At 37.1% G+C, this 14,094-nt stretch overlaps 1 protein-coding gene across 1 annotated transcript in view; it reads left to right on the top strand.

Annotated features, from left to right (window-relative positions):
• Positions 1–14,094, top strand: part of FREM1 (FRAS1 related extracellular matrix 1) — a 114,229-nt gene that overhangs the window by 45,387 nt on the left and 54,748 nt on the right. The window contains exons 17-22 of the mRNA XM_087822653.1: positions 1,313–1,507; positions 2,611–2,796; positions 3,744–3,940; positions 7,917–8,139; positions 10,573–10,717; positions 13,564–13,705. Coding sequence (XP_087678779.1) covers positions 1,313–1,507; positions 2,611–2,796; positions 3,744–3,940; positions 7,917–8,139; positions 10,573–10,717; positions 13,564–13,705 — 1,088 coding nt within the window. The remainder of the gene's footprint in view (positions 1–1,312; positions 1,508–2,610; positions 2,797–3,743; positions 3,941–7,916; positions 8,140–10,572; positions 10,718–13,563; positions 13,706–14,094) is intronic.

A 14,094-nucleotide genomic window follows, 5' to 3' on the forward strand; every position in this document is an offset into this window, starting at 1 on the left:
TGTGATATCCTAAGCAAACTGCATTTTTTTCTATAATTAGACTGTCAGTGCCTGACACATAGTAGGTCTTTTGACATTTGGCATTCTTTTGATATTTTCAAAATGTCTTCCTTTCTTCACTAAAGTACCCAGAGCACTAATTGTCACATATTAGGCTTTACATATTTAATATATATTTATTGAGTGGATGATGAATAAATATACTTTAAGCCAATTTGATTTTTATGTATATTAATAGTTGATAGGCCTTTTATCTGTTACTTTTCCTAAGATTGAAGGCTAGCTGTTTAATTCTAATTCTCTCAACTTCAAGACTATTTTTCCTTAAAACACGTTTCTCATTATTTAATCATTTGTCTGCTCAATAGTATCATCTCTGTATTTTTTCTAGTCTTTTTTCAAACAGGAAAAATAATGCCAAGCACCACACTCTAGAGATGTGCTCCATGTGTCTTGTGAAAAAGCGATGCTGTTCTGATCTTTTGTGCTCCAGTCTCATTAAAACCTCTAGCACAATTGCCTCCCCTTTGGCACTTTCAAAGTAATGCATGAGAGGTACCAAAGCACGCCTGGTGAATTTTCTGTCCCCCGGATAGTGAACACTCGCACTTCAGTGCTGTTAGTAACCCAAGAGCGGATTGCCCTGTTCCCTGATAAACTACCTAAGCTTCCCTCCCCCTCCCTACCTAAGTGGGGGTATTTTGAAACTCATAGGTGTACACCCTAAAGAGTGAAAAAAAAGTGAAAACAAATGTCACTTCTTCCCCAGGTGCTGTTCTTGTTTTGTTACTATCTTGGCTATTGCATAAGGAGGAAAATACCAGAACAAATGACAAAAATGTGGATTACCTTTGTGCCTCACCTAGCCACGTCCTTCTTTTTCTTGGAACCACTATGTGGTTGATGCAAATGGGCAGACAACTGCCAAAGGGACAAGGATGCCTCCTGCTCTTCCTGAGGTGGTCCTAACACCGAACAATTATGAGGGAAGGATGAAACCGTCACTCGTCCAGTTTCATGTCTGTTCCTTGTTCATTTGTGAACTGTCAGGCCCCTGTTAGCCCTGTTTTGCCCCTCTGTATGGTGATAGGTGTCTGGCAGGGATCTCACCGAAGGCCACGGATGGGCAAGCATTTTTGCATTATTTTCATGACTCCATTTAATTTCATAATGATAAAGTTGAATTTCGCATTTTAGCCACATAGGTTCCTTTCCTTGACACTCTGTGCTTGTAGAAGAGGTTTGAGTAGATTTCCCCTTGACATTCTATATTTTTAAAAAGTCAGATCTCAGCTACAGTTGTGTCTTCCAGGTGGTGAGATTGGCCTGGCGCCTTGTTATGACACCATTACGATAGTGGTTTCGGATGAAGAAGCAGGTCCTTTTGTGAATGGCTGTTGCTACAACGGACCTCATCCATCTGTTCCTCTTCATGGGTCCTTTCCGCTGTATGATCTCAACATCACAGTGCATCCAGTGGACAACCAGCCGCCTTCAATTGCAATAGGTGACAATGATTTTTCTGTTAAAAGTCTTGTTATCTCACCCAGTCTAATACCCGGGGTTCAGTGAAATAATGCACTTAATTTATAGTCAGAATAGAAAACCGCCATATAGAACTGCCTCCAGTAATTGCCTTAATACAAATTTGTGGAAAATCCCAGATCTATAAAAGGTTATAGGGCAAAATAATTTACTTGTTTAAAAATTTAGATAATTCTGTGTGGAGAGAGCATGCAAGTGTGTGCGTGCAAGTGTGTGTGTGTGTGTGTGTGTGTGTGTGTGTGGCATGTTGGAATGAGGACAGCATTGGAATCCTCAAATATTCTGGTTTTATTTCACATGGGAAAATACTATATGCCTGCTGGAGAGAGAGAAATTTATTTTATCCATAATAATTGCTATTAGAGCAGAATGAGTATACCAGAGAGACCATTTATATACATTTAACCTTATTTGCTTTTTAGAAAGTCATCTCTTCATAAGCATTATGTATATGTTCTGTCTCTCAGAAAAAAAAATAAAAGCATATGTATGAATGTTATTGAAATTTGCAAACTATCTCCCAAGCAATGTTCTGGAAAGAAAGCATTGTCCCTACAGGATAATTAAGCACCAAGGCATGAAAAAAACGTTGGTTATGAGCAATTCATAATAGCTTGCAGGCAATTAACGGTCTGACAAACAGAGGTAACAACTGATCTTGAAGAGTACATAAACCACATTTAGTGGCTTATCATTAAAACAGTTTGGCAATTCTTATTTTCATTTGTCACTGCTATAGAGACGCAAGGGAAATCAGAGTTCCTTGAGAATGACCTAAGGGCTGTACTGGAGCGTTTAGTATTTCTGCTGTCTTTCCATTATTGTCTGGCTTGCTTGTACAAGACAAAAAATATAATTCCATAAGTCAAATTAAATTCCACCCATTACCCCTGAATATTTTCACTGCAAGGAGAATTATGCCAAAGGAAATAAACATCTCCCATGGAAGTATATTTGCATAGGAGAGACTTCTCTGAATTGGAATTTCAATCACTCCCTTTGTCCTCACTATTCTGATTAGAGGATTTCACGCTAAGTCATAATTGTGCTATTATTTGTATGCAGGTACCATGTTCGTGGTAGATGAGGGTTTCTCAGCAGCCCTCACCATTAACCATTTGTCAGCCGCTGACCCTGACACTGCAGCAGATGACTTGGAGTTTGTTTTGACTTCCCCTCCCCAGTTTGGCTATCTTGAAAACACCCTCCCTTCTGTGGGTTTTGAAAAAAGCAATATGGGCATAAGTATAGGTAAGTCAGTTTCATGACCAGCAACAACTCAACCTGTTTATGGATCTTACTGGCTCGATCAGGCTCAATAACTGGGTAGGGACTTAAAAAAATGTTGAAAGTACCATGTACATTTAAGGAATTGTTATAACTGATACTTTTGAATATTATTATTTTTCATTTTAACTTTGAAATTTCCCATGCATGCAAGTTTACTTCCAAATAAATGGAAATTTCACTTACAAAAATGAATAATTTCTAGGACTCTAAGGTACAGCTTGGGGACTGTGTTTAACAATAGTCATTGTATATTTGGAAGTCGCTTTGAGAGTCTCCTTTCCTGTTCTCACAGCCCCAACCACAAAATGGTAATTATGTGAGATGAATGATGTGTTAACTAACCTTATTGTGGTATTTTTAAAAATTACATGATTAAACCCTCTATCAGGAGAAAATTAATATATAAACAAGAAAACTGAAGCCCCAGGAGAGGCTATGTAAGTCCGTAAAGGGTAGATTTTCTGCATAGCCCACACTCAACTCAGCTCATGGCTTAGAAAACATTTGGCTCCGTGTCTTTACCCTCTGCCAGAGATGGTACAGGGACTTCCTTAGTTTCTGGTGAAGGCAGAGAAATGGCCTCTTAAACAGAGTATGACAAGAACTGCTCATACAGAAGTTGTTTTAATCAAGAGAAGATTTCTTTGACGCACGTATATGAAGAATAGTCATGAAGTCCCTACACATCCTCGTTAGCAATTATTACCCTTCTGTTCTCCATGCAAATTCTAACCCTTCATTAGGATTTATGGATATCAGTTTTTCTGTTGACAGTTGACAGTCATTGTAGCAGCCCCTGATAGCTAATTCTTAGGTCAACCGCCATGATCTCTTCTTAAAGGTTTAAGGACTAGTAGCTTGGAAAAAATGCTTTTCTTATTTACCGGCTTACTCTTGGTGGGTTTTAGCTTCATTTCAGTGGAAAGACATGAAGGCTTTGCATATTAACTATGTGCAGTCCAGGCACCTGAGGATGGAACCCACGGCCGACCAGTTCACAGTGTATGTCACAGATGGGAAGCACCGCTCCTCAGAGATACCATTTTACGTTATAATCAACCCCACAAATGATGAAACTCCTGACTTTGTGGTGCAGAATATTACTGTAAGATCAGAATTTTCTATTTCTCTCTTACCATTTTCTGATTTTATTTTTACCTCGTTAATTTATACTGGCTCAGGTGTACTTAATACATCAAGTTGATAAAGAATGGGGATGGAAGTAACAGATGTCATGTAATGCACTCACTTGAACAATATTCTAATAATCATGATGATAATGATAATAATAACTGCTAACATATAGCAAATGCATGGATGCAATTATAGCTGCATATATATATCATAAATACTTACTAGGTTGTAGGTAGCATTCCAAATCCCGTACATGTATTTTTATTTAATCCTCACAATAGGCTTTTAGGGTGATGGTATTATTATTGCTATTTAGTAACTGAAAAAATGAGGCATAAAGAGGTTAACTAAGTGGTCCAGTATCACAGAGCTTGTAAGTAAGTGGCACAAAAGGAATTTGCACCCAAGTAGTCTGTCCACACCACACTGTCTTCACCAGTGCTATAATGGCAAAGACTCTTAACTCACAAACTACAGGCATCTTTTAAAAAATATAGCTACTTATAAAAGTTTCAGAAATAAAAAATACAATTTGGACCATTCTTTTTATGCAGTTTTTAAAATGTTTTTATATATTAATATTTGTTGCCCAGCTGGTGTGGCTCAGTGGTTGAGCATCGCCCTATGAACCAGGAGATCATTGTTCGATTTCCCATCAGGGCACTGGCTCGATCCCCAGTAGGGGGCGTGCAGGAAGCAGCCAATCAATGACTTTCATCATTGATGTTTCTCACTCTCTCTTCCTCTCCCTTCCTCTCTCTGAAATCAGTAAAAAAAAATACTAAAAAATATATATAAAACAAACAAACAAAAAGACACATTTGTTAGTTTTCTTTAAGAATTTAGATATATATAGTTAAAATGGCCCATAATATAACACTTGTTATCTTGTAAATAATAATGATAAATGTATGTTATTAAACAAGTTAGAATGCTGACAAACATATATAGTGAAATATGAAATTCTCCCTTTTCAACAGCTCTTACCCATAAGTCATTCTCCATCAATTGAGGTTTTAGTAATTAATACCACCAAAAATGTCTATGCAATGCCAGTGATGTTTATGTGTGTGTGTGATTTTTCTGTATGTTTTTACTTATAAATCAGGGGCCATATTATACCTATTACTCTCTACTCTAAAGAATAACTAATTATGTATGTTGAAAAATTTTTTATACCAGCATAGAATTATTTATAAACACTTCTATTTTGTGTATATGATGATTTAATCCAAACATACATATAGTAAGTTCTGATTAAATGGATGAGCCCAGACTTTGGAATAAGAGGGAGTTGGGTATTGCTATTTACTAGTCGCAGGGTTTGGGCTAAGTAATTTCTCTATGCTTCTGTTTCCTCGTGTGCAAAATGTATAGCAAATCTTCTTAGGGGTAGCCATGATGATCAAGATGTTCATGCACGTAGTCGATTCAGTAAATAGGTGCCATTTGGATTATTGTCATTGTTATGTTTGGCATTTTTTTTCTGACCTTGACCAGACCAAATATTATCTATTTTGAAACCATTACCATAACTTATTTTTCACTAAAAATTATCAGATTCTAAATGTAAGAGTCTTCCTTTGATTTTGTTTTCTACAGAATCTTAATGGTATAGGAGAACTGCCCCACGATGAGATTTGAGTGCCAGGTACTTCCTTTCCCCTTCAGTTGGAACATGGATTTCTCTGAAGCTCACTTATGTAATTATGAGACAGAAAAAAGTATCTATAAATCATTTCTACTCCACCTACCTCTATTGTCTTGTATCTATCTAGGATTTAGGGTTGGGGTTTCTGAACTAATTAGGCCACTGAGAAATTGTCCCTTGCTCTTCTCTGAAAGTAAGCATTCTTTCTACCCGAGCATTCCTTAGAGACACTATTGAAGAGTAACAGATGTGGAGCCCTGTGTGTTATTAGCAGAGCTAGCTTTAAGCTACAAGTGATTTTTAAAAGAATAGTCATTTACTTTTCTTTTTCTTTTTTTAAATGTTTTTTATTGATTTTGGAGAAAGAGGGAGAGGGAGATAGAAACATCAATGATGAGAGTCATTGATCAGCTGCCTCCTGCATGCCCACTGCTGGGGATCAAGCCCGCAACCTGGGCATATTCCCTGACTGGGAATCAAACCTAGATCTCCTGGATCATAGGTCGATGCTCAATCGCTGAGCCACACCCAGCCGAGCCATTTATTTTTTTTTCCTGTCAAAAAAGTATATTTATTTTGTAGGTAGCTGGGCTTCCATCAAGTTGTATGCAACGTGCAAAAAAAGTGAGGTTTTAGTTTGTTATTATAATCCATTTCAAATCTGTCTACTAGTGAATATGTGCATTTTGTGTATATTGATCTAAACCTTTTATTTATAATCTCAATAAACAATTAAATGGGCCAAAAAAGAATTCCACATTTTTTCAATAAAATTTCCCAGTCATCTTGTGAACTGATTTACCGTTTTTGCCATATAGCGAGTCCGGGAATCCCAAGCTCTATGAAGAAGGAAATTAGAACATATTTTTAGGTTGCTTTATTAAATTTCTTGGAAAAAAAGACAAGTTACCATCAAAGGTGATTTCATAATTATATCATTGTGCATTAAATTTTGATGCCATCTTCATTCTTAATAAGTAGGGCTAGATTTTTTTTTATAAAAGCATAATTTTAGCCCAGGTATCAGATGTGACAAGTGATTCTTCTTTAGGCAAATTTAGTGAAAAGTGGTTGCAGGAAGGCTCCCTTTAAAGTCAATAGGAGAGACTGAAGAGAATGAGCATTTTCACAAATTTAAACCACATATATAATTAAGGCTAAAATGCCCATTCGGCCATAACGACATTCCTGGTCTCACCACCCTTTTGCACTTCTTATTTACCCATATTTAGTGCACTAGATGTTTTCTTCCTTGCGTTATAATTATTGATGGACAGGCCTTCACAGTTCCATCTAACATAGATTCTTTAGAATATTTATATTCCCCACAAAATGTAGCAAAGGGACATTGCAGATTCCCCATAAGCAATGTTAAATCGATACACTTTTAAATTAGATCTTGCTGTATTTCAAAATAGAAAACAGAAATATTTTTTATTTTCTTTATTCTTACTATAAGAAAAAGAAGAGCAAGACAGCTAAGTACCATGTGAAGTTCTAAATGACTAGATCCTACATGAAATAAAAAATACTCAGTTCTGTTTGTGCTTAAAGGAGTAGGAAGCCTGACGTGGGCTGTGAGAGTGGGGGAAGGTAGTTCAGAATAATTAGAAGTGTGAAGACTGCGGAGAAATTCTGGGGAAGGACCCAGAATTAGAATTTACACTGCAATGCATCCAGAAGCACCTTCCTCAATTGTTGGTTTCAATTGAAATACAGAAGTTTTTACTGTAATGACAAAAATTAAACACCAAATATGCCCAGTGTGTCTAGCAGATATTTGTGCCATTTCTAAAACAGAAACATAAGAATTATAAAAGGAACAAAGTCCAGGAGGTTAAAGTCACAGACTAGGATCTGAAGGTGAAGGGTCTCTCTACACTCAGTTTTACAAGTGAACTTCTCTGTGACTTCTATAAAGCAAGCGTCTTTTGTTGCTTTTTCCCCAACTTTTGAATTATGAAATTTTACACACACACACACTCTCTCTCACACACACACACAAACACTTTCACACATACAGTCTCTCTCTTTCTGTCTCACACAGTATCTTTTGTCTATCATGGAAATGATTAAAGTGTTTTAAAATCTTCAGCAAAAATAAGAGAGAGATTAAAAGATTTATTCTTGTCTTCTAAGGTTATGTTAAACCAGCAATATTTCGGACTCATTACACACAAATCTCATGGAAAATTTGCAACAGGATAAATTAACATCATTTCTTTCGAGCAGGTGGCCAAAAGGCAGACCAGTTTGATCTGCACGCAGCTGACTTTTCTGACTTGTGGTCGTTCAGGTGTGCGAAGGTCAGATGAAAGAGCTGGATTCTTCCGTCATCAGGGCTGCCGACCTGGACGTCCCCGAGGACCCCTTGCTGTTCCGCATCATTCACGCACCTCGCCATGGGCTCCTGATCCGCGGCGCGCTCAGCGAGGACTTTCCTCGGCCTGAGCAGCCCGCCCACCCCGGCCAGAAGCACGAGCTTGTTCACAACTTTTCCATGGAACTTCTCAGAAACGGTATACTGTGTTCCTCTTTCATTTGTTTGGTATTGCCTTAATAATTTAACCCGGAAAAGACATTAATAAATCACAGACACACGAAGTAAAGAAATGGCATTTACCTACTTTATGCATTTACCCCTCAAGGATTTTCTCTTGGCTCTGCATTAATGTAGGGCATGAAGATCCAGCTAAAGATAGTGGGTAATTGGAAAGGAAACAAAATGTTTTCTTTCACTTTTAGAGCATCAGTAAAAATTATATATGTGATTTTTGGTATTTTAGCTCAAGCTTTTAATGTCATAATTAAAAATTCCTTTTTAAAACTATTGAGATCACGGAACTAAATTTGAAGCGATTTATCTGCCAAAATTTCCACATTTGAACCATATATATAATAATTTATTATTCTTTGAGGAGATAATTTCCTCCCTAAGGAAATGACACATTGGAATAGTAGCCTGAATTACCTTTTTAATTACTCATTTAAAAAATTGATCTGAGCCCATTTGCTATATATAAAAATACTTTAAAAATCTTTGAGAAAAGTGTGTGGTTCTAGAATTGCTGCCGACTGGCACCCTCCTTCCCGTCTTCATGTGTCGCTTCCCCAGCCTGGAGGGTCCCCCCCTCCTTTGCGGGGCTGGCCAATTCTGGGCCTTCAGAGCCTCCTCGCAGCCCACCCAGACCTGCCAGCCGTGCCTTTTCTGCGCTTCCCCGTAGCACTCGGCCAACGCTTCCCACTGCCTTTTCATTCCCCCACCCCCCCAGGAGAATGTAAGCTCTCTGCCCCAAGGTCAGTTTTGTAACACTTGTATAATGTAATTTCATGTTTGAATATGAAAGGCTAATTCACACACTTCTCAGTTTTTATCAGTTGCAAAGATACAAATTCTGGAGCTTAAATGATATTACCAAATAAAGCCATGTGTAGCAAATAATGCAATATAACACAGACAAAAGGAATAATAATTCAAGTTTTAGTCTCAAAAAAGTCAGTTTAAAAAAAATAACATTCAGTGGTTACTGTTAGGTTAAATAATTATATATGTGTTGTGTGAAGTTTGTACTATACAATCATTTTAAAGAAAGAAATAAAAGTTGTTCATATAAATTAATATTTTAATATGAAATAAATTAAATATTAAATAAAAATAAATTAATATTTTAATATTTATCTCAGAGATTAGATTTTCACCTCTATTTTAGTTTTGGTTCATTTATGGCTACATTTTTTTAAACTTTAGTATGTTCTCACACACATTCCCCATCCCCCAAAATATAGAACTTATAAAACTGCTAACATATTATGTAATCTGTTTATGATTAATTATTTTAAGCATCTTTTTTACTTTTAAAATATAAATTGAAAACATGGCTTGTGTTAACTACAGGTTTTCATTCTATGGGCACACTGCACTATAACTTCATACAATTGGCTCCTATTTTTAAATATGCAAATAGCTTTTAATTTCTTGATATTACAAGTTACATATCAATAAGCATTTTACATATATTTATATAACAAAAATCTTGGCATACATCTCTTAGTATTTCTTTTTCATAAATTTTTATAATGAGATTACTTGGCATTTATAATACTTTTAGGGGAGAATGGCCATGGCCACCATATGCATAGCATGCCTATTTCCTAGTCAATAATATTATTTTAAAAATCTTTGCAAATTTGATAGTCAATAATAGTCTCTCATTGTTATCTTGATTTGAAATTTCTAGGTTATGAGTAAAATTGAAACTATTTTTATTTTTATTGACCATATATGTTTCACCTTTTTTGAATTGCCTGATAATGTCATTTGCCCATTTTTTCATCAATTCATATTGATTTATAAGAGATAATTAAATATTAGTGTTCTATATTTGTCACATGTTACGAACAAGGTTTTTCATATTTTATTTGCCTTTTAATTTATGTTTTTAAGTACAGAAATAAAAAATTGTGAGTCCTCCAAAGTGCTTCTTCTTTCTCAAGATTGTTTTTGGCTTTTTGGGGCTCTTTGCATTTCCATATAAATATTATATAAGTTTAAAAAAATAGTTTTAATTTAAATTTTTATTCATCTAGAACTTATTTTGGTTTTTTTACTTGAGGTAGGGACCTAACTATAATTTTTCCCAAGTAATGAGCTAATTTTCTATTTTATTTCAGCACCTTGACACCTTTGTTCTCATGTAGTTTATTAATATATCCTTTCCTCATTGATTTTAAATAAGAACCTTATCAAATGCTAAAGTATTTAAATAGGGATTTTTAATGAACTAAAAGGATACTCTTACTATATAAAACAGTTTAATTTCACCCTGTTGCACTGATTAATGATCTCCTGTGACTACCAATGTCTTGGAAATTAAAACAATTATTTGTGACATGTTTTGGAATCGCCCAGTCATATAAGAAAGGTTTACTTTCTCTCTGTTTTCCTTTTCCAGGAATGAGGCTGATGTATGTACATGATGACTCAGAGAACCTTGCTGATGACTTTACAATCCAATTGTCGGATGGGAAACATAAGATACTTAAAACCATTTCAGCAGAGGTCACCCCAGTCAATGATGAGAAACCAATGCTGACCAAGTAAGCTACCTGAAAAGAGTTCCTTTCAGATTCTCTATCAAATTCTGAGGTCTGGAAGGCTAGGTGTGTCCTCAGAGAGAAACAAGTCTTTGATTACTCCTGTCTATCACAGTTTGTCCCACCTACCCATGCACCTAGAACTTAAATGCAAATGTTAATGTGACCCTTCTTAACAATTCTCAAATGAGCCCTTTAATTAATTGACTTTTCTCTATAATTTCTATTTAATTGTAAATAATTAAGAATGAACACACAGTATAAAATGAACAGTATATTAAATTTTTAAACACACGAACACACATGCACCAAAGTGCAATAAATATATAGATTCAACTAAAGTGTGATAATATTAATTGCAGAAAGTCCTCACTATGGATCTGGTCAAACTTTTAACTAAGAGTGGCTGAGGGAAATATAGCAATGCCACTTTTTTTACCATTTGATATTTCATTGTCCACCAGTCCTCTAGTGTGTTCCACATGAATCAATATTGCCTTGCCACCTGATGTCAAAATAATCATGTTTTTAAAATTCTGAGCTGATATTATCGATTGTAGATAATCGTGTCTCCCTTTGTAGTTGATCAGAGTTTGACCATAGGGTACAATCTTTATCAATTATATTTCTACAGCCCCAGCCATTTCTCTTATTGTGGCAACTGTACAGAAGTGGGCAAGGTTAGAACTGTCTTCCAGTGCTGAGTGCAGACAAGTGTCTGCTCTTTGACCACTTCCCCTCCATATCCAATGGTGCAGCAGTGAGAGGCATTGAGTAGACAGTCCGAGTTTTTATCAGGAAGTGAACAACTTTCTGAAAGTGTGTAAACTCCCAAAGTCTCTTCCACTTTGCAGAAAAGAGAGCCTCAACCACGTCCCTGTCTGCAGTTCCCTTAGGGGGGAACTATGCTTACTATGTGACAGACATTGTATTGGATCCTTTCACGTATATTGTTTTCTTAAATCCACCAAAATTGGAATAGGTATTATTACCTCCACTAAGAAAACAGTCCAGACAGGTAAAATTAATATGACACACACTCAGATCTGTCTTTTTCTCGCTGCGGTCTTGCTATTCAACTTCCTGGGATAGCTTCACCTACAGAATCACCAAATCTTCATCCCTCCTTCAGCCCCCCCTTTCTCTTTCTTTCCTTTTTCCTTTCTGTCCTGTGGTGAGGCAGTTATACTCTAACTTCTTTCCCCTCCATAGGAGTTCTTGGGTATATCACCTCTTGCCTCCTCCCAGAATACGCTCCATGATATTTTTTCTCCTGCATCTCCAGTCTCTCCCTTTTTATTTCTTCTGCTAACAAAACATAGGGATATAGTTAGTGGCTAAGAGAGCAAATTCTGGAGCCAGATTGCCTTGGTTCAGCCACATACTGGTGGTGTGACCTTGAACACGACCTTGAACATGGTAGTGAACCTCTCTCTACCTCTTTGTCAACTTCTTTGTAAATGGGGATAATAATACACCCTCTTCATAGGGTTGTTGCGAGACCTGAATGAATTAAAATATGTAAAACTGCTGGAAAAATGAGCCAGTGCATAGTGGGAGCTCATAAGTGTTATTATTATGATGATGATGATGATTACAAGCAGGCATCCTCATTTTAAAACTACAAAAATGACCCAGCTCCTCATTTATTTCCAATGATTTGAAAGAATAGCTCATGCTCGCTTCCTCCATTTCTGCCCACTGTCTCCATCCTCAACAGCTTTATTGAAGCTGCTCCCTTGATTCCTACCAAGTCCGTCGGCTCTTCTCATCTTACTGGACCCTGCTAGGGCTTTTGACACCATTTCTTTGATGTTCCTTTTAGATGCTGTAGTGGATGCTTTGGGTTCCCTGGGTCACATCCCGCAGCCCACCTCTGACGCAGCTGGGGCTGCGGGGGCCTCGCCTCAGCGCCCACGGCCTGTGGCTCCACTTCCCTGCCTCAGGGCTTTCTCTGAAGCAGCCGGGGCACATCCAGCCCATGTCCAGGCATAGCAGAGACTCCCAGGGAAGCCTTCAACCTATGGGAGCCAGCGGATGAGATAAACGTCCCAGCCTCCTGTCCTTCAGAAGGACAATTTGATACATATTTTACACGGTTCTTCAAAGGATCCCGGCAGCACTGAGCCCCCAGCAGTGAAACACTCTTTGCTGCCCTTCCTCCCCTCCCTCACTCCTCACTCCACCTCCTGGTCCTGGAAGCTCTTCCCAAAGAAATTGCCTGCAAAGTTCTCGTCCTGGGGCCTCTTTCAGTGTAACTCAGGCTATGACACGCCTTCCCCTCTCTCTGCTTCTCTGTGAAGAGAACACTAGCTATGTGACAGACACTGTGTTTGATCCTTTCACATGTTACCATGGAGACAGAGAGTCACATAGGGGCCACCGATTACCTTAATATCACCAGACTCCTAATGGTATATCATAAAAGGCCCCAGAACCCCTATGGGTAGGTCGTTGAATCCCTGTAAGTTTCTGGCTGTAAAATTAGAGCAGTGCTACCCGAACCACTTACTTATGGAGCTGATGTTGTATGAAATAAGATACTAGAAACAAAATAATTTTATAAAATAAGTTACAACAAAATTATGCTCTTATATATGCAGACAATTAGAAGTAGGTAATTACGTCATGCCATATTCATTGTTGCTGACTAATTGTCTTTTAGGACTTTTATGTGTAAAGTGAAATGAGAGCCTATTGCATGAGTCTCATCATTTTCAGTACTTTGGATATTGAATATTACTCCCTGATTGTTGAAGACTGCAAACTGGAAGAGTCATTAATGAGTATCCCCTGCTAAAGCAATACCTTCTATTTTCGTATCAACCCAGACATCTTCCTTTTTACAGGAAGGCTGAAATTACAGTGAATATGGGTGAAACTCGTGTTATTTCCAGTGCTGTTCTCTCAGCCATAGATGGAGACACACCCAGGGAGAAGATTTACTATCTGTTTGAAAGGCTTCCCCAAAATGGGCAACTTCAGCTTAAGGTTAGTGGTCTTTTTACCTTTATTTTTTAAAATAACTATAGCTCATATAAATTTTCTTAATACACAGATTTCTATAACTGAATTTATTCTCAAATAGCCATATTTTGCCCAGGAGTAGAAAATTTAGTTTTCCTACTCTGGGCTTCACTCACACTATTCTAAATTTTCTTACTCAACCCGGTAAATTCAACCAATATTAAGGATCTTTATTGCTCCCTCCCCACTGGGAATGTACTTAAATTGAGGGGGGGTGGAGGGAGTTGCTGGGGTAAAGCAAATTGCCTAGTTTCTGATGAGAATCCTTAAGATATCTTCATTCCTGTCATATTTAAAAAAATTTTTTTAAATAGATTTTATTTCTAAGAGCCATTGTTGTGAATGTCAATAAA

This window comes from Miniopterus natalensis, chromosome 12 (genome assembly GCF_054644295.1).
Source record: "Miniopterus natalensis isolate mMinNat1 chromosome 12, mMinNat1.hap1, whole genome shotgun sequence".
Taxonomy (NCBI): domain Eukaryota; kingdom Metazoa; phylum Chordata; class Mammalia; order Chiroptera; family Miniopteridae; genus Miniopterus; species Miniopterus natalensis.